At 34.4% G+C, this 19,718-nt stretch overlaps 1 protein-coding gene across 11 annotated transcripts in view; it reads left to right on the forward strand.

Moving 5' to 3' along the window:
• DLG1 (discs large MAGUK scaffold protein 1) overlaps positions 1-19,718 on the forward strand; it is a 257,181-nt gene that overhangs the window by 202,173 nt on the left and 35,290 nt on the right. For all 11 annotated transcript variants that reach the window (XM_027583079.1, XM_027583081.1, XM_027583082.2 and 8 more), the window contains 2 exons: positions 11,572-11,686; positions 16,905-17,081. In XM_027583079.1, coding sequence (XP_027438880.1) covers positions 11,572-11,686; positions 16,905-17,081 — 292 coding nt within the window. The remainder of the gene's footprint in view (positions 1-11,571; positions 11,687-16,904; positions 17,082-19,718) is intronic.

Raw genomic sequence — 19,718 nt, forward strand, 5'->3', positions numbered from 1 at the left:
TATTTTTTCTTTATAACATTTAACACAGTTTATAATGAGATGTTTATTTAGGTGCCTGTTATTTATTTAAACCTTGCTCTAGAGCCTTATGAAATACAGATGATGAGATAGACTCAGATAACAAAGCTAGTAATAGCTAGGATTCAGTCACCGTTCTATTATCTTCAAAATCTAGATACTTTTCACTGGGAATATTTTAATGAGTGCTTAGTCTGCCAATGTTGATGTTTACTGTATTCTTTTACCATAGCTATGGTACCATTGCCTAATAAAAACATGGTGAGTACCAGTAAAGCACAGAAGACAGCCTTTGCCTTAGGAATTCAAAAGAAAGTACTTCATGTTGCCTGGCATGAGAAAAGATACCATAGAGGGGCACCTGGGTGGCTCAGTCGGTTAAGCGTCTACCTTTGGCTCGGGTCGTGATTCCGGAGTCCCGGGATTGAGTCCCGCATAGGGCTCCCTGCTCCGCCGAAGCTTGCTTCTCCCTCTCCCACTCCCCCTGCTTGTGTTCCCTCTCTCGCTGTCTCTCTCTGTCAAATAAATAAATAAATAAAATCTTAAAAAAAAAAGAAAAAAGATACCATAGAATAAGATTGGGGCTTAACTGGAAACCTAAAGAATGGATAGGATTTAAATGGGCAGAGAGAAGAAATGACATCATAGGTTAAAAAAAACAGAGACCAAAAATAGAGTTAAAATTTAAAAGCATGTTTTGGGTACTTTGAAAACACCTGTCCTCCTTGCTATATTGCTACTTACGTTGTTTGTTTATAAGGCAGTGGTGCCATATAGCTTTGTTTCATTTTAATATTAATAATATATTTTTAACAAATGTATTTTTGTTGTACAGCATTTTTTCTAAAAAATATATTCCACATCATCACTGTGTAACTGCTATGAGGGCCAAGGATATAAGTTGAAGGCTCAGATTTTCTTTCTCAGTGAACTGGCCATTTTAAGAAGTATAAAAGGAGTCACCTGACACTCTGCTAATCAGTCATCTCTCTGCAGTTAGTATCTTCACTTTACTAATGATGAATCCTTTGGGGATTCTCTGCTTCATTGATAATCTGACATACATGTATTCATACAAACAGACAAAGACCAAAGAGGTAAGCTTTTGGTAGGAGTAAGTTTTTATCTTTCAGGATCTATAGCTCTAATCAAACACGGGCACTGGAATTACTATGCTAGTGTTTGACTCTGTATTCGGAAGTTACAAAATTTTGACGAATAGTTCCTGATCTATGTAGTTCAAGAGCTTCCTATGGGTTTGGGTAATAGAATATAATAGAAAAATTGTGTGCTGGATATGGTACTAACCATGTTACATTTATTAACTCTTTTAACTCCCATAAAAACTATAAGGTAGGCACTGTTATCTCCATTTTACATTACAGGTGAGTAAACAAAGGCACAAAAAGTTTAAGTAATTTGCCAGTTATACAGCTATTACATAGTTAAGATTTCTTCTAGCCCCTCTGTAGAGGAGGAAAAACTTTCTCTCTAACCTTTTAGTTTCAGTTGCTGGGGCCTGCAACTTAAACTGACAAAAGACAGATTCACATGAGAAAAGAGTTTATTTTATATGCATATGAGGAGCCAGCAAAAGAAGTAGGGCTCATTAAGTGCTTATATACCTAACTTCGTATGGAAAAAGTTGAAAGGAAAACCTTCTGTCGGAAAAACAAATAGGTTTCTTTAGGAAAAACAAATGGATTTTTAGGAGGAAGTTTGTAATCATGTTGTCTATATAAATAAGAGTAGTCTTTCCTTCTCAAAGCCATAATACTCCTCAGGAGAGGGGATTTATGATAGCCTTATTTCTTTTGGTTAGATAAGGGAAGCTCTGGGAAGGCTTTTTTTCTGCATTTGTTGAATCTCCGGTGTCTTTAGTTTAAAAATAATCTTTATGACAACTCTGGGTTCCAAGTGGGTCCCCACACCCTGAAAAGCCTTAAATATTTTATCTCATTGTTCCTCAAGTACACTATATCAGCTTTCAGACCTTAAATCTAAATTTTTGGTTCAAAAAATATTGATTATATTGCAATGATATTATAAAGGAAAAAGAGATAAAAGAAAAAATTAAACTTAACATGAAACTTACTTTCTCTTTTCCACGGTTGTCTTACAAATTTGTGATCTTTTTTTCCACAAGAAAAAAAAATTCCTTGAAATTGATATTATTATTCCTAATTTTTAAGTGACAACTGAAATCTAGAAAAGTGAGAGGTTTGATCAGAGTCACTTAGCTTGTCTCAATTCCAAAGCTTTAATTTAAATCTCAGCTGCAGAGGTAGAGTTTTAACCTCAGTCTCCTCATTTTATTTCCATTATTTCTTCTAACAACCAAAGAGAGAAGTACAGACTAAATGGAGAGGTTGTATTGGACCAGTGGCACTTCTTTGTAAACAAGCATTTGTCCTCTCTTATAGTGATTTTCTGTAGCTGGCTCCTAAATTAAATTTTGTTTTAGTCTCTTACTTTTCTTCCTGTATCTTTCTACCCTTTCCTACTACCTAACCAGCCTGCCTTCTTACTCAGAACATTTCCCGTTTTCTTTCCTAAACCAGTCGTATCTATTCTCTGAGAGTTACGGCTCTCAGTTGTTAAGTTCTACATTTAATTAATATATTTCATTATAGAGTATAAATGAGTTTTATTCTTCACAGTTGGGATTGCAAGTTTAAAGAGATTGGGGGAGATACCATTTATCCCCACTCTCTTCCCCTAATTTCTTCCATCTTTTCACTTCTAGCAGAATCAAAACAAAGATTAGAAGTTGAAAAGGGGAACAACGTGCAGAAAATAAGCTGTTAAACATTATCTCTCCTCTTATAAGCATACACATATTATTTAACTTATGGCCAGCAGTTCAGAGACTCCCTAAATATATTTCATGACAAGTTTGAAACTTTATGAAATGCTGAATGGAGAAAACTTTCTGTATAACATTTCCGTTTTCTTCCAGTGTAGCTTTCCTGGAATGAGTTGGGGTATGATTTCTAGGAAAGGGATATAAATAACTTACCTGAAAAAAGAAATTAAACTCTCCCCCGAAAATGAAATCTAAGAAAATGTATACAGGATGGGTATACAGTGGAAATTGGTAGGGCTAAAAGTATGAATTGATTGGAACAGAAAGGAAAGTGAGGAATCTTAGCTACCTAAATGAAATGGGAGGTTTAAAGGAAAAGTAAATTTGAGGAAAGCTTTGAGGTATGTTCTGAACAGACAGATGGTTAGGAAGAATTGTTGATATTAAGTAAAGACCATAAATAGAAAAATCTGAATAGAGTAGGTGAGGCACAAATTTAAGAAATTAACAGGAATTGACTTAGCTCTCCAGTATCTTAAATGTTGAAGAGACTTTAACTGCTATTTGTAGTAACTTAGTTACTTCTTAGGAAAGAGTATTCTTCTTTACTATAAAAAGTAATGTGAAAAAATACGTTCTTTTTACAGAAGGTTTTTAAATTTCTGAAATGTAGAATGTTTTAAGTCCCTAGGGCTTTCTTTACTTCAACTGGCAAAATCACTGAAAAAAACTAATAGTGCTCCATGAAATATAATGAACATTTTATTAAAGGCATTACAGAGTTGTTAAGGCAGTAAGGAAGCACAGACATCGCTTTTGTATAAGAGCTGTGATATAATGGCTTGGAAGAGCCAAATTATCGAATTTTCAGGAATTTGGCGAAGTAGTTGTTAAATACAGTCATTATTAAAATAATGGCACCTGGCAGGCTCAGTCAGGAGAGCCCATGACTCTTGATCTCAGGGTTGTTAAGTTCAAGCCCCACATTGTAGAGATTACTTAAAAAATAAAATCTTTAAAATAAGTGAATGAATAAGTAAATGTACAAATAAGATATTTAAAAGATTAAAATATTAAAAAGTAAATATTGAAAACTCATCACTTCCTAATAATCTTCTGGGACAACCACTAAAATAATGGATTGATAGAGCAGCGGGACAAATAGAAAATTAAAAATAACATAGTAGATTTAAAGTTGAATTGCCCAGAACTACCCCTCCCCATTCCCAGAAAAAAAATAAAATTGGATAGCAAAACCAAAATTTATTAACAGATCTTTAATAAAACTAGAGGAAGAGTATCTCATGAACCCCAAAATACAAGCAAGTATAAACAAGTCATCAACAGCTATGAGACCCTATAATAACCAGCATCTGTACAAGGGGAAGCAGCACAAGAAGCCCAAAAGCCAGTCAGTACTCACTAGAAAATGCAGTGGCCAATTTGAGAAACAGTATCTACAACTGTAAGGGTTTTTGCACAATCTACATTTTAAGTGCAGGGGATCTACAATAAGGTATGAGGGAGATGGGCCCTCTGCTACAATTAACCAGTGATAGCTCCATTTCAGTTCAAACCCCTTCACTAAGAGAAAACTTCTGAGAATAAAATCCAAATTGAGCAGGATAGGGATAATAGGGCCAAAGGAACTAGAAGGTATGGACGAGTAGGAGGAAAGTACACCACCAGGAAATCTTAACAGTGTATGAGATCACATCTTGGAACATTTGTCAGAAACAACAAAAGAGGGAGCTCTTTTGAGATAGATAGATAGAAAAGCTATCCTAACCCAAAATAGTCTTATCTAAAAGTTCAGGAAAACTGGGGCACCTGGGTGGCTCGGTCAGTTAAGCATCTGCCCAGGACCTCAGGGTCCCGGGGTCAAGCCCCATGTTGGGCTCCCTGCTCAGCAGGGAGTCCACTTTCCCTCTCCCCCACCCCACCCTACCCTCGCCTGCTTGTGCATGTGCTTGCTCACTTGCTTCCTCTTTCTCAAATAAAATCTTTAAAAATAAAAATAAAAGTTCAGGAAAACTAATTCCACATAAAAATGAAGAACAGAAAAGGATCAATATTGAATCCAATGGAAACCTGTTTGGAAAATGAAAATAAGGATCAGAATAACATCCCCATAGTGAAAGTATGCCAGGAAAACATGCCCATGAAATAAAAGTATCATCTTAATATTTCCAAACACGTTAAAGAATAATTGTGGAGTGTATGAAAGGACAACATAAATGAGTTGATAAAACTGAGAAAATTATTAGAAATAAAACTTTTATTTCAAAAATTAAGTTTAACAAAGAGGAGAGTGAGCAGACTAGTTAGAGTTCAGTCAAGGAAGTGGATGGTAGTAAACACAGAAGACTCCTTACCTACAGAGGGACTGATCCGATGAGTACATATGTGCTAAAGGTAATGTTACCTATAATTTTCATTTTTAGAGAAGTGCTAAATATGGAAAGGGAGAAAACTAAAATATAAACCTATAATACTAGGTTGGAATTGGAGCAATTGGTATAAACATAAGGTTTTCAGTTTACATAAACAAATATAGTTATAAACGTGTGTCTATTGTACATATATAATGTGTGTGTACACATACATGCGTGCACATAATTCTCCAGCTCTGTCCACTGAGAGAGCCTGGACCCAATAGCAGTGAGCACACCTCACGCTCCGATCTTGGCTTCTAAATACTCCTCCCCACCAAAATTACCAAGGCTGTTTGGATTAATGGCCAGTTCCAGGCGTGGGGCAGGGAAAGTACTAGATTATTCTGTAATATTCTGTGCCAGAAAGCAAGGAAGTGCTCAAGGGATGATGGAGATGTGTCAAAGGGACAGGATATCCAGCTTGAAAGGGTCCCCACTGGCTAAATTGAGAACAATTTGAGGTTATACTGCACTGAGTAAATTCGGAAGTCATGAGTCTTTACTAATAAAAATAAGTGAATTAGTTGGAAGTTTGATGAGAATGGAGAAGTATATATGATTTCAATAACTTATTATTTGCAAAGGGAAAAAGTAATTTCACAGTAGAAGAACCTGGCAGATACAACCTCCATCAGGTGCTGAAAGTTAATAACATTAGTAATGAGACAAATCAAAATTATAAAACTACCTGCCAGGGTGCAATGGAGAGAACATAACATCTCTTCCTTGATATTCCTGCCAAATTTGCATAACCAGAATCTAATCATGTGGAAACATCAGACAAACCTAAAGTGAGAGACAGTCTATAAAATGACTGACCTGTAATCTTCAACAGTATCAAGATTACAAAGTCAAGGGAAGACCGAGGAACTGTTGTGACTGAAGGAAACTAAAAAGATCTGACAACTAAATGCATGTATGCTCAGATATGACAACTCATAATTCAAACTAGATCATTTTGCTATACAGGGCATTATTGGGGAAACTTCAGTGGGGTGTGAGCATTAGATAGTAGTAATGTATTAATGTTACTTTTTGATTTTGATGGCTTTGTTGTTATATAAGAAAATATCGTTATTTACAGGAAATATATACCAAAGTATTCAAGGGTGATGAGACATCAAGGTAGCAAGTTACTCTCAAATGGCTCAGGAAAAACAGTTTCTGATTGCTTCGATCTTTGGAAAATATATTAATAAGAAAAGGAGAGAATAAAAAAGGATTTGAGAATGACAAAGTAGGCAAAGAATATTCAGCATACATGTGGGAGTTTCATAGGGAAAAAAAAACCAAAACAATGCGTATAGAACAAATACTAATAGTGTATAAACAAGAAAACTGTCCTGAAATTTAAAAAAAAAATCAAACTACATATCAAAAAGACATTCTATTTACCTAAGGTGATAACCAACACTGAGAAATATTCTCATAAAATTATTGGGATTAAAAGAAAAACACACACACATACCCTGCCCTCCAACCCCCACCCCCCCAAAAGCCCCGCAGCCTCTCTGCTCTCCTTCTCTGCCTGGCTCCATTCCCCTGGGATCCCCTCACTCCCAGGACTGGTCTGTCCTGTTCCATCTGTTCAGGATGACATTGAAACTAAAAACAAGTTGAGAACAAACCAAAAGTTGTATGGAAGTTTTTACTTGCTATCACTTGTTTTTAACTTCACAAATAAATGATAACAAAAATCTCAGAATAAAAAAGTAAAGAAAAAAAAATTCAGTGGAATTCCAGGCCAAAAAAAAAAACTCTTTAAAGGAAAGAAAATGAGGTAGTCATTAGAACTTCATCAGCAATGTCTCATGGGAAACACTGTAGTCAGCATACTCAGTCAAAGAAGGAAACTGAGTCAAATAGACTTTCATATATGAAGGCTGCAGTCAAATATATAAACAGATTGATATTCAGGTCACTCTGAGAAGAACGAACAAACTTCAGACACCCAAAATGATGGGAGAGATACTGACCTAAGGGCTGGTGCTAACAATTAATTTAGTTGTAAGTAGGAGAATATATAATATGAAAAGACTGTATGCTCTGACAATTTGGATAAAGTACAGTTATCAGAAGATGGGGAAAATTTGAAGATCCCATGAAAGTAGTATAAGCTTTCTGATTGCTTTAAAGTTTAAATTGGATATAAAAGGATAATATTTGAGTTTGGCTCTGTGGAGATTGCTCATGGTGGAGGGGGCAAAAACCAAACAAAAGATTACTATTAGAACAGAGGAATAAACCTTCCTAATTTTATATTTATATATTTGTCCTTGAAATTATATAAATTTATTTAAAATATTTTATTAAATATTTATGAATATTTTGTGAAATATTAAATATTGATGTTTAAAATAATACATTTATAAATATATTTATAAAATATAAATTTAGTGTTTTTATATATACATATATATTTATATAATTCCTTGTTTTAGGAATTTAATATATATTTTTAAATCTAGGAAGGCTTGTCCTTTTGTATTTTGTGTATGTGTAAACAGACCGCACAGTGAGAGTGTGTTTTTCATAACTACTCCAAAGCTTAGTGGATTAAAACAATAACCATTTTATGGATCCTGTAGATTAGGAATTCAGTCACGACTTTGAATGGTCTTTGTGGCATAGACTGAGGTCACTTAATGGGATTCAGCTGGTGGATGAGGGTCCAAAATGGCTTTACTCCCCTTGTCTTGTGCCTTGGTGATACTGGCTAAAAAAGTTTGGGCTCAGAACACCATCATGGGACCTCTGCAGCATGGTGCTTTGAGGATTATCAGACTTCTTCCATGGTTATCTGACTTACCCCAGAACAAGCATCCCTAAAGAAACAGGCAAAAGTTTCATGGCCTCTTCTAATCTAACTTTGAAAATCACATATAATCATTTCTACCATGTTCATTTGCGTGTGAGTCAAAGGCCAGCCAGAATTCAAGGAGAGGGTGATTAGACTCCACCTCTTGATGGGGGAATGTCAAGGTCACATAGTACAAGAACATGTGGGATGCAAGCACATATCTTGGGAAAATATACTCTGACACAACTATTGATACAGAAGGTTTGCCATATATATAAATAAAGTATAAAATAATACGAATAGAACTGAGATCAAACAACTTTAGTTATATCAAAAGTTACCTTAATTGTTCAAAGAAAACAATTTTCAGATTTGCTGATAAAGCAGAATCTAACAGTATTTTTTTTCTAACAAAGAGATAAAGGCTAAATGCAAAAGAACCATATAGCTATTACAAAAGAATGAGAGGGGCGCCCTGAGTGGCTCAGTTGGTTAAGCGGCTGCCTTCAGCTTGGGTTATGATCCCTGGGTCCTGGGTTCAAGCCCCACATCGGGCTCCCTGCTCAGCGGGGAGCCTGCTTCTCCCCCGGGCTGCCTGCCCCTCTGCCTACTTGTGCGCTCTCTCGCTCTCTCTCTCTCTCTCTCTCTCTGTCAAAAATAAATAAATAAAATCTTTAAAAAAAAAATGAGAGATGTCTATATATGCTACCATACAGTGTCCTTACTATTACTGTTAGTAAGACTATTACTATACTTTCTGTTAAGTAAAATAAGCATGTTGGAAGAAATGTGTAGGTTAGTGTTTAGAAAGGAGCAATGTGTGTGTGTGTATATATATATATGTATATATATATGTATGTTTGTGTGAATATGTAATATATACATAATTATATATTATATATTAAAATAACAATAAGTATGTCTAAATATATTTACATATACATGTGTATCTGCTTGTATTATTAAAAATGGAAGAATAGGGGTGCCTGGGTGGCTCAGTTGTTAAGCATCTGCCTTCGGCTCAGGTCATGATCCCAGGGTCCTGGGATCAAGCCCCGCATCGGGCTCCCTGCTCAGCGGGAAGCCTGCTTCTCCCTCTCCCACGCCCCCTGCTTGTGTTCCTGCTCTCTCTCTGTCAAATAAATAAAATCTTTAAAAAAAATGGAAGAATAAACCTTTATTTTTTTTATTTTTTATTTTTTTATTTTTTTTTTCAGAAGAGGGAAGCGGAGGTGGGTGGAGGGCCAGAGGGAGAGGGAGCGAGAGAATCTTAAGCAGGCTCCACACTCAGCGTTGTGAGATCATGACCCGAGCCAAAATCAAGAGTTGGATGCCCAACCAACTGAGCCACCCAGGTGCCCCTGGAAGAAAAAAACTTTCTTTAAATGTTTATAATAAATATTTAAAAAGCCTTTCTTTAAATGTTTATAATAATCCTTTCTTAAAATATTTATATATAGTGACCGGGACAGAGTAGGGTAGGAGAGAGGGCTAGAAGTTAAACTTTATCTTTAATATCCTTGTTTTACAGATACAACCTTGGAACTATTTTACCTACCTATTAAAAACAATGAAAAATTTAAAAAGCATCCCCTAAAAATTGAAGTTGAAACTAAGTAAGAACAAATGAACCTAAATGTATATCCAATTGGCAACAGTAACACCTAGGGAGGAACTACGCAGAGTCACTTTAAAACAGCCATTAAGGGGCGCCTGGGTGGCTCAGTTGGTTAAAGCGACTGCCTTTGGCTCAGGTCATGATCCTGGAGTGCCAGGATCGAGTCCCACATCAGGCTCCCTGCTCAGCAGGGAGTCTGCTGCTCCCTCTGACCCTCTTCCCCCTCGTGCTCTCTATCTCCCATTCTCTCTCTCAAATAAATAAAATCTTTAAAAATAAATAAATAAATAAATAAATAAATAAATAAATAAATAAATAAATAAAACAGCCATTAAACTGTATATCTCTCTCTCTCTCTATTAGACCATGCTCTAAGTAAGATAAAAAGAAGTAGGGAAAGTAATTAGCTGTTTTCAGTAATGATGTCATGGTCTTAGTTGTTGGTGTTATTTTAAAGCTGTTGTGAATGTAATAGTGGATAAAATTTTAAGTCACCATGCAGAACTCTGTTATTCCCAGTGTCTTAAGAACTAGAATTCCTCTTATGCAAGAAAGCACATACAGATATGATCGAATAGATTAATTAAAAATCTAACGGTCTTAATTTTTAATTAGAAGAACCAGTTTAGGGGCGTCTGACTGGCTCTGTCAGAGAAGCATACCACTCTTGATCCAGGGGTCGTGAGTTCAAGCCCCATGTTGAATGTAGAAATTACTTAAATAAATAAAACTTAAAAAAGAAGAACCAGTATAAACTCACAGTTCACTTTATATTTTTATTTATATCTCCATCCATCAGTCTGCCTGTATCTTAGCTGTGTCTACGCAAATAAGGTTTGCCATGAGTTGTTAATTGTTGAATTGTAGTGGATACATTATACTGTCTACTAACGTTTATATTTTAAATTTCCTATTATATTTTTAAAGGACAATAAAATAACATTTTATTACATATTAATATGAGAGCTTTTAAATGATTTGAGTTTTTTGATAAATTGTTACTTCAGTTAATCTTAGTACCCATAAAACAAACTTGATAACTATGGTGAAAGGAAGAATAACTCCACAATAATCATGCTTACTCTTACTCTGTCTTCTTAAATTATACAAACTCCCAAGCAAGGGATTTGCTCTTGATAAAAGCCTGGTTTTATAAGAAAATCTGATGAGCACTAACCTAATTTCTGTAAAATAATTTGTTTATTATAAATAGAGAAGAAGGTATAAAAGTGTGTAAGTGTATAATTGCAATATATTTGAAAAAGTGCCTAAGGTTTTAATAGATTTGGTAGTTTTTATGATATAGTCTAAAATAGTTCATCTTCAAAATCATACCTGTTTTTATATAAAAACATTCTTAAAATGTTTACTCAAATTGCTTTGTGTCTTATTTTGGCATTTTGAAAATTTATAAATTACAAAATGAATTGAAGTAAATTTAATTTATTAATTTTTAAGGCATATTTTTGCTGTATTAAAGGCAGTAAACAGCATCTATTACAAATCATTATAGGATTGTTCTTTTTAAGTATAAAAATCAGAATAAATTACGAGTTTTCGTTTTTAAAATTTACAGTTAAATTAGATAGTAATATGAGATTGATACTGGTATTCGATGCATGAAAGTTGTCTTTTAATTGATTAAATGTGATACGAACTTTAAAATAGCATATGAAAAAGTTCTCATTCAGCCAATTCTAACTTATGGTACATTTAGAAAATTGTTAATTTTTTTTTTGAAGTTTGCATTTTGGCCAAAATCTTATATAGGTTACTCTATTAAGGTTCTAACCACATTTAATCAAAAAAAGACAGCTAACACATTTAATACTTTATTTTCAAGTAACTTATTTTTTAGAATGTAAAGTATAAATTTTATTTTTTTTCCCATCAGAATACAGTCGTTTTGAAGCCAAAATACATGACTTACGGGAGCAGATGATGAATAGTAGCATTAGTTCAGGATCAGGTTCTCTTCGAACTAGCCAGAAGCGATCCCTCTATGTCAGGTAAATTTTTTTACTTCTAATTATGACAGTCCTTATTTATGCATGCAAAGTCCTTCACATTTTTTACTATGACTGAGTTAGTTTTACTCCAGAAAAATACATTGCAGGGGCTCCTGACTGGCTCAGTCGGTGGAGCATGCAACTCTTGATCTCGGGGTTGTGAGTTTGAGCCCCATATTGGATGTAGAGATTATTTAAAAATAAAATATTATAAAAAAAGAAAAAAATATATTGCATACCAAGGAAACATTATTTTATGATTGATTTCCTGAGTGTGTCTTTCAAGAGTTGGAATGTTATTATAATTGTATTAATGAAAGTTATACAACCTCTTTGAATAATAATGAGTGACTGACTATACTGTAGCTTGGTATGTCACAACATCCAACACTTACTTTAACTTAATATTCTTCATAATAAAATGTTCTCTGAGTAACATTTAATTTTTACAGCAATTTCCGTAATAGCAAAGAGAGCGTGTGTAAATAATAGCTTAAAATATGAATAGCCTCAGTAAAGTACACAGATTCAGGAAATTTCTACATGTATTTTTTGAATACTTGGGAGAAGCCAAGCTTGTTATTCTTCTATAATTGATTAATGTGATAGAATAAATCTAATAATAGTAAATAGATACCATTAGTATATAAACTGTTCTTTTTTATTTTACTGGCTAATAGGACTTAATACAGATGACCTATTTGTATTCTGTATACATTTTTTTAGCAGAGCTTTTACTCAGCACTTTATTATACTATTATTTTAACTTTAATAGATGACTACAGGTAATCTCTACCATTCTTCATTATTTTTCATTCCTTCTGATACTATGGGAGAACATTTCCTAGTATGTTTTATTTATTGTTCTGATGAGAGATGATATATGTTAAGTAAAGTCAGCAAGTATCCCGTACATGTTTGCATATGTGTATAAAAACATTTATACAAACAAGCGTGTACTCTGTACTTGTTTACATATGATATGACTTAGTCTCTCAAATAATTTTATTCTGTGATACATAATAAAAGGAAATTTTTCTCACTTTCTTCACTTGTTCTTTTCCTACCCCTTTCGTTCCTTCTGCCTTACCAATGATCTGGGAATCCTTAGTGTATCAGATTTTTCTTTCCTTCCACTAATTCTTGCAATATTTATTAAATTCTTCTGTTCCAGAGTCCTTAAAGTATTTTATGTGATATTGATATCCACAGAAAAAGGAATAACATTTCTGTGTATACTCTCCTTTTTTCATTTTCTTCTTGTTTTTCTAATTTTAGTATAATTAGGTGTCGCCTTTAATAAGTGATCATTAAAAACTTACAAAAGCATAAAGATCAAAACATTAGGTTATACTTGTTTTAGGTACATTTAATGAATCATCTTTCCTTTTTATTTTTTGAAGAAGTAAATATTTTTACAAGTTATATATTATCAAAAAACTTAATGGAAAATAACTGTCACCTCCCAGCAATCCCCAGTTTCATTCTCTAAAAATAATCATCTCCATTTTCTTAGCAAACTCCCTTGCCTTTCCCTCCACATTTCTAGATAATATGCATATACTGCTGTTCTCTAGTTTACCAACTTTGGACATTATGGATTTATTGTCATAGTAGATAACAACTTTCTCTTTCATATCAAATCATTCTGCCTCTTCCTCTGTCACTCAAATATAGTGCCATCACTGTTAATAAAATTAATAGCATTTAGAGTTATGTGACTATGTAGTTATCTGTCATTACTCAAGTAGTATATTATGACCATGCTTCCTTTCTTTTGCAACCCTTCATTTTTCTTGAGCATAATAATTGTGTCATTTTTATTTGCTTAATTGTCCATGTACCTATTATTAAATATCTTTATCTTACATAACTCTATTGAGTTTTTCACATGATGAAACGTGGTTGCACATACCATCTTATCACTTCAGATTTTTTCCATTTTTTTTTCTTTTTTTTGAGAGAGAGAGAGAGAGGGAAAGGAGATGTGTGTGTGAGCCAGGGTGCAGGGAGAGGCAGAGGGATAGAGAGAATCTTAAGCAGGCTCCTTGCCCCGTGTGGAGCCTGACATGGGGCTTGATCTCATGACCCTGAGATCATGACCTGAGCTGAAATTAAAAGTGGGATGCTGAACCAGCTGAGCCACCGAGGCACCTCAGTTTTTTCCATCTTTCTGCTTCAGTTGGACTAGTTGCTCTATAGACTTGCTGTATAGTTCTCACATGGGACTTGCCTTTGCCACTGCCTTTTAGCTCTCTGCTGTGTCAGAGTCTGGTTTTGAGATGGCACCTTTTCTTTCTCAACTTACTTTTATTTTACCAAAGCACATTCTTCAATAAATTCTTGAGGAAAGGTTGTGTGGGGGATACTTTTTGAATCTTAGCATGTCTGAAAATGACTTTATTTTGCCTTCTCCTTCATTGAGAATTTGGGGTGTGGAAGAGGGTGTATTACCCTATTTTATTTTCTGAAAGCCCCTTCTTATTTACTAGATCCTTGTTTTGTCATCCTCTTTTTATCTCATAGACATAATATCTTCTCATGTTGCTCTAATATTTTCTTCTTCTCAAATTCTCTGCTTTCTCTGTATTTCTTTTTCCTAGTTTACTTGTTTTCTTGTATTTTGTATATGAGGGGATCTTTAAATATTTAGTGATCCTTATGAATAGAGAATGAAGCTAGTGGATTTAACTAGAAAATAATTATCTTTGTTCATTGCCATCGCCCACCCCAGGTCATTCTTTTCTTTGGGGTCATTAAATATCTCTAGAAAAGAATCCTTAATCCCTTGCCTGCAGTATTAAACCCCAAGTTGCTAGAATTTCAGTTTTCAGGGTGCAGATTCCTTTTTAATCTGTCTGTTTTTAGGGGCGCCTGGGTGGCTCAGTTCGTTAAGCCTCTGCTTTCGGCTCAAGTCATGATCTCCAAGTCCTGGGATTGAGCCCCGAATCAGGCTTCCTACTCAGCAGGAAGTCTGCTTCTCTTTGTCTCTCTCTCTCTCCCTCTGCCCCTCCCCACCACTCGTTTTCTATTTCAAATAAATCTTAAAAAAAAAAAATCTGTTTTTAGCCTCCCCACCAAGTTCCAAAGTACAGAGCTTCTCAGATTCAATTTCTTTAGAAACTAAACCTCTTGTCTTCTATGGGTTTGGGAACAAGAGAAGGAATCTGGAGGGTCTAAGTGCTATATGAAGTGTTTCTACCAGTTCTTCTGTTTTCACTGCTGTAACTTACCTCTGCCTAGCTGGATTCTGTACACTTCTACTTCTGAGCATTTCTAGAGTCTTGCGGAGTAAATTATTTCAATATCCCTCTCTTCAGACACCCCATTTAAGCTTCCTCTAATCTGCAGCAATGAATAGGCCTACCCTAAGATCCAGCAATAGCACTACTAGGTATTTACCCAAAGAATACAAAAATACTAATTCAAAGGGATACATGCCCCCCCTCCATGTTTATAGCAGCATTATCTACAGTAGACAAATTAGGGAAACAGCCCAAGTGTCTATCAACTGATGAATAGAAAATGAAGTTATGGTGTGTGTGTGTGTGTGTGTAATGGGATATTACTCATCCAAAAAAAAAAACGAATGATTTCTTTGCCTTTTGCAACAACATGGATGGAGCTAGAGAATATTATGCTAAGTGAAATTCGTAAGTCAGAGAAAGACAAATGCCATACGATTTCACTCATATATGGAATTCAAGAAATAAAACAAATGAACATGGGGGTGGGGAAGAGGGAGAAAGGCAAACCAAGAAACAGACTCTGAACCACAGAGAACAAACTGATGATTACCAGAGGGGAGGTGGGTGGGAGGATGGATTAAGTAGGTGATAGGGATTAAGGAGTGTACTTGTGTTGAGTATGGGTGTTGTATGGAAGTGTTGAATCACCATATTGTACATCTGAAACTAATATTACACTGTATATTAACTAACTGGAACTTAAATAAAAACTTTAAGAAAAGATAGGTTTAAAAAGTTGGTTAACACTCGGGGCACGTGGCTGGCTCAGTTGGTTAGGCATCTGCCTTCAGCTCAGGTCATAATCCCGGAATCCTGGGATCGAGCCCCGCGTCAGACTCTCTGCTTGGTGGGGAGCCTGCTTCTCCCTCTCCCTGTGCTGCCCCCACCCCGCTTGTGCTCTCTCACTCTTGATCTCTCTCAAATAAATAAATAAAATCTTTTAAAAAAACAGGGTAACATAAAAAGGAGTATGATTTGTATCCTAATTTCCAGTTGCCAAATTAGAACCAAAAAATGCATAAATTATATTATAAATGTAATTGCTAGGATTCTTTCCTTAAGAGAACTACTTTGGATAAGAATTTAAATATTGTACATTAAGTAATAGAACACAATTTTTCTTTTTATCAAATTTTAAAAGATTAACATTTTGCAATTATTATATTAATACAGTATTTTTTTCCAAAATATTTGGCAGCAGTTAAAGTCATCTGTACTTAGTTTTCATCATTGTTACTGACTCTGAAAATTCTATTGACTATAGCTTTGTGAACAAATGGAAGGAATAATTAACTGACAAAATAATCACTCTGTTAATCCATTCTTATAGTCCACAACTAATGACTCAAATCTGTCAGGGAGTTTGTTTTACCCAGTTTGTATAGCCAAAATAAAGAGAAGATGCCTCTTAATATTTACTCTTTGTTTATTAATTTAGAGCAACTCTCTAGGTTTGTCTTCATTTTAGAATTCAGTATGGCTTCCCACTGGATTATATTAAAAGCATTTTTTAAAGTTTCTCATTCAGTACTGAGAGAAATAAGGTGTAGTATACCTAATTTTAAAAATTTGCTGTAAGTTAATTTTGCTATTTCTTTTTTGTCTCTTTGTCTTTCTGTATATAGTGCAAATTCTTGAGCTTGGCATTACTTTGCCTACTGTGGTATGTTGTTTATTTATCTGGATTATATACACTTTCAGAATCCTATGTTAACTTAATATTGATAATATAACAAATATGGTGGGGGGCACCTGGGTGGCTCAGTCAGTTGAGCATCCAACTTTTGGTTTCAGCTCAGGTCATGATCTCAAAGGTTGTGAGATGGAGCCCCTTGTTGGGCTTCTCACTCAGCAGGGAGTCTGCTTGAAGATTCTCACACACTGTCTCTATCGCTCTAAGATATAAGTAAATCTTTAAAACAAACAACAAAAACACCAAATAAACATACACTTTTTTCTTCTTAATCTAGAGCCCTTTTTGATTATGACAAGACTAAAGACAGTGGCCTTCCCAGTCAGGGATTGAACTTCAAATTTGGAGATATCCTCCATGTTATTAATGCTTCTGATGATGAATGGTGGCAAGCCAGGCAGGTTACACCAGATGGGGAGAGTGACGAAGTTGGGGTAATTCCCAGTAAACGCAGGTAAGTATAAGTCCATTACAGTCTTACCACTTGAAAGTAGGGCAACATAGACAAATAATTGTTGATTTTTTAAATTATTTTACTGAGGGTGATTTTATGCTTAGTTTTCCTCATTACGTTTCACAATCATTTAATTTTGTTCACCTTATATTATAACCAGTGACATAATTAAAGAATATGATGCCCCCAAAGAGAAATCTCTCTAAAGCTCCTACTTAGTTGCTCAGAACAAAATAAATATATTTAAATAACTTTGCTATGTATCTGTACCATTGGAGGGAAAAAGATCTAAAAGCCTCTGTGCTTTATCCATGTAGGTGGCAATGAAACCTACTAAGTACTTTCAGGATTTTTGATTGAATTGCCTCCTTTAGACTTAAAAATTGGAAGTGTAAATCAAAAATTTTAGAAGTATCTGGTATTTGCTTCACATCTCTTTTCTTGCTTAATTTAGAAGTATTGGTGCATTCACTGGTCTTTCCTCTTTGCTTTTAACCGTTTATGATAGTGAGGCATACTTACTATCTACTGGCAAAAGTGGTTAAGTGGAGATAGTCTTTGAACAGGATGATCCCAGCGTAAAGAACCCTCTCTAGGTCTATGAAATACTGCTGAATGTCCCTGCTTTTGTGGGAAAGCTATTAAAATGTCAGTTCATAATTCTCCCCAAATAACTTAATTTGTGAGGTCTGATTCGTGCAAATCATTGCCTGAAAGTCTTTTTAAGTTTTAAGATAGCCAGCAAAAATTGTTAATGAGACATTAATGTTTATTCTAGCTGGTTAATTCACTTCAGGTCAAGCTTATGATGTAATATTTATTTTTAAGAGTCTATAATTGATAAGTATGCCCATTCATATACCTATTTATAGACCTCTACCTATATATATTATTATTACTGTTTATAGAAGTTGAAGAGTAGGAATATTAAGGTATTACCAAGATTTTTAGTTATGGCTTTGGGATTTGTGACTGTTCTTGGCTAGATCCATGTATTTAACAAGTTCCAACTATTTGGCTAGATCGTATATTTGGTAGCAACTCCTCTTTTAGCAATGCAGCCCTCAGCATAACTTTTTTCCTGGAATAGAACTTAGTCTACTTTAAATTCAGAAATGCTTCCTCTGTCTCTGTGCCTCATTGAGTCAGTAGAAACCTCACATCTTAAATATCAGAGTCAGAGTTCCTAAAAATTGTTTTATCCTTTGGCACCTCCTATCGTGCATAGGCTTTATGTGTGCCGGCAACAGATGAGAAATACACTGACTTTGGTGGAAAAAGATTCTTTTCATTTTGTATATATGCTGCCGAAGCGAGCACAAGATTCTTTTCATTTTGTATAAAAATTCCGTGAAGTTGGTTTTTAAGTCAGAAGTACTGCAAGAGACTTTTAAGACCTCTCTAAATTTCCAAATTCATAAATAAAATTATGGAATATAGTCTTTCTTCCATAAGATACATATGAAACCACAACTAATTATGCCATTTCATTCTTGAATGTATTCAAAACTTGTATTTTCTTAAATAGAACTGTCTCTTAGACCTCTTTACTTCTAATAATAGCACAAGGAATTGTGGTTACTATAGTTCTCAATTTTTATTCAGGAACAGTATTTACAAATAAACAATTTAAATCACTCAGCTACTTAGTGAACAAGGTAACGATGAGAAACAAAGCCATTTTTGAGTTGTAAACGTTTACTCACTAAATGTTAGTTTTGCTGTGCCCTCAGTAAGTGCCTAGGCAAAATTACAAATTAGTTAATCATGCAGACTCTCTAATCATGTCATGGATTGTTCTAGAATAGTAAAAACAAGTTTTAAGTCCATGAAAGCTAAGGTTCTTCTGTACCCACAGTAAAACTATATCGCTAGATAATGAAGAAAATGCATTTATTCATAGACTATTTTGGTAAGTTTTTCTGCTATATACTAACATAATTGCTATGTTGAAATTAAGGATAAAAAGCTTAATTGACATGAAATTTTACAAGGTTCATATTGGTATTACAATCTACATGAAACATTTGTTTTGATGTAGTTTTGTTGGCTTACTTATTTTGAATAGTTAACACTTTAACATGGTTCAAAAATCAGAAGATCTAAAAGCTGTACAGGCTTCCTCTTAACCTTGTACTCCTGGCACCCTTTTCATTTTTAGAGGGATAACTAAGGTTACCAGGTCTTGTATATCCTTCCACAGATATTTTAAAGCTCTTTAAAACTCTTTTTGTATACTATAATTGGTTATTTCATGTATTTACACAAATCTGTCACTGGAGTTAAATTCGATTTTTGTATTTCCCATTTTTTAATAAAAATTTCAGAGCTACAGAAAATTAAGTACAAAAAGAAGAATAGTACAAGGAACACCCACATATCCTTCACCTACTTTCACCAATTGTTAACATTTTGCCCTATTTGCTTTCTCTCTCTTATGCTTGATTTTTAGCATATATGTATGCCCCATGCTAAGCTAATATGGAGACAACAGTAACAAAAGAAACAAAATCCAGAAAATTGCTAAACTCAGAAGTGGTTCCTCATAATAATTTCAGTATAATTATGGAATGTGAGTGCATCTATAAGTACACATGTACTGTATTTTGATACTTCACAAGTGGTTTTGTTTTGTAA

The sequence above is a fragment of the Zalophus californianus genome, chromosome 1 (assembly GCF_009762305.2).
Source record: "Zalophus californianus isolate mZalCal1 chromosome 1, mZalCal1.pri.v2, whole genome shotgun sequence".
NCBI classification, from domain to species: Eukaryota; Metazoa; Chordata; class Mammalia; order Carnivora; family Otariidae; genus Zalophus; species Zalophus californianus.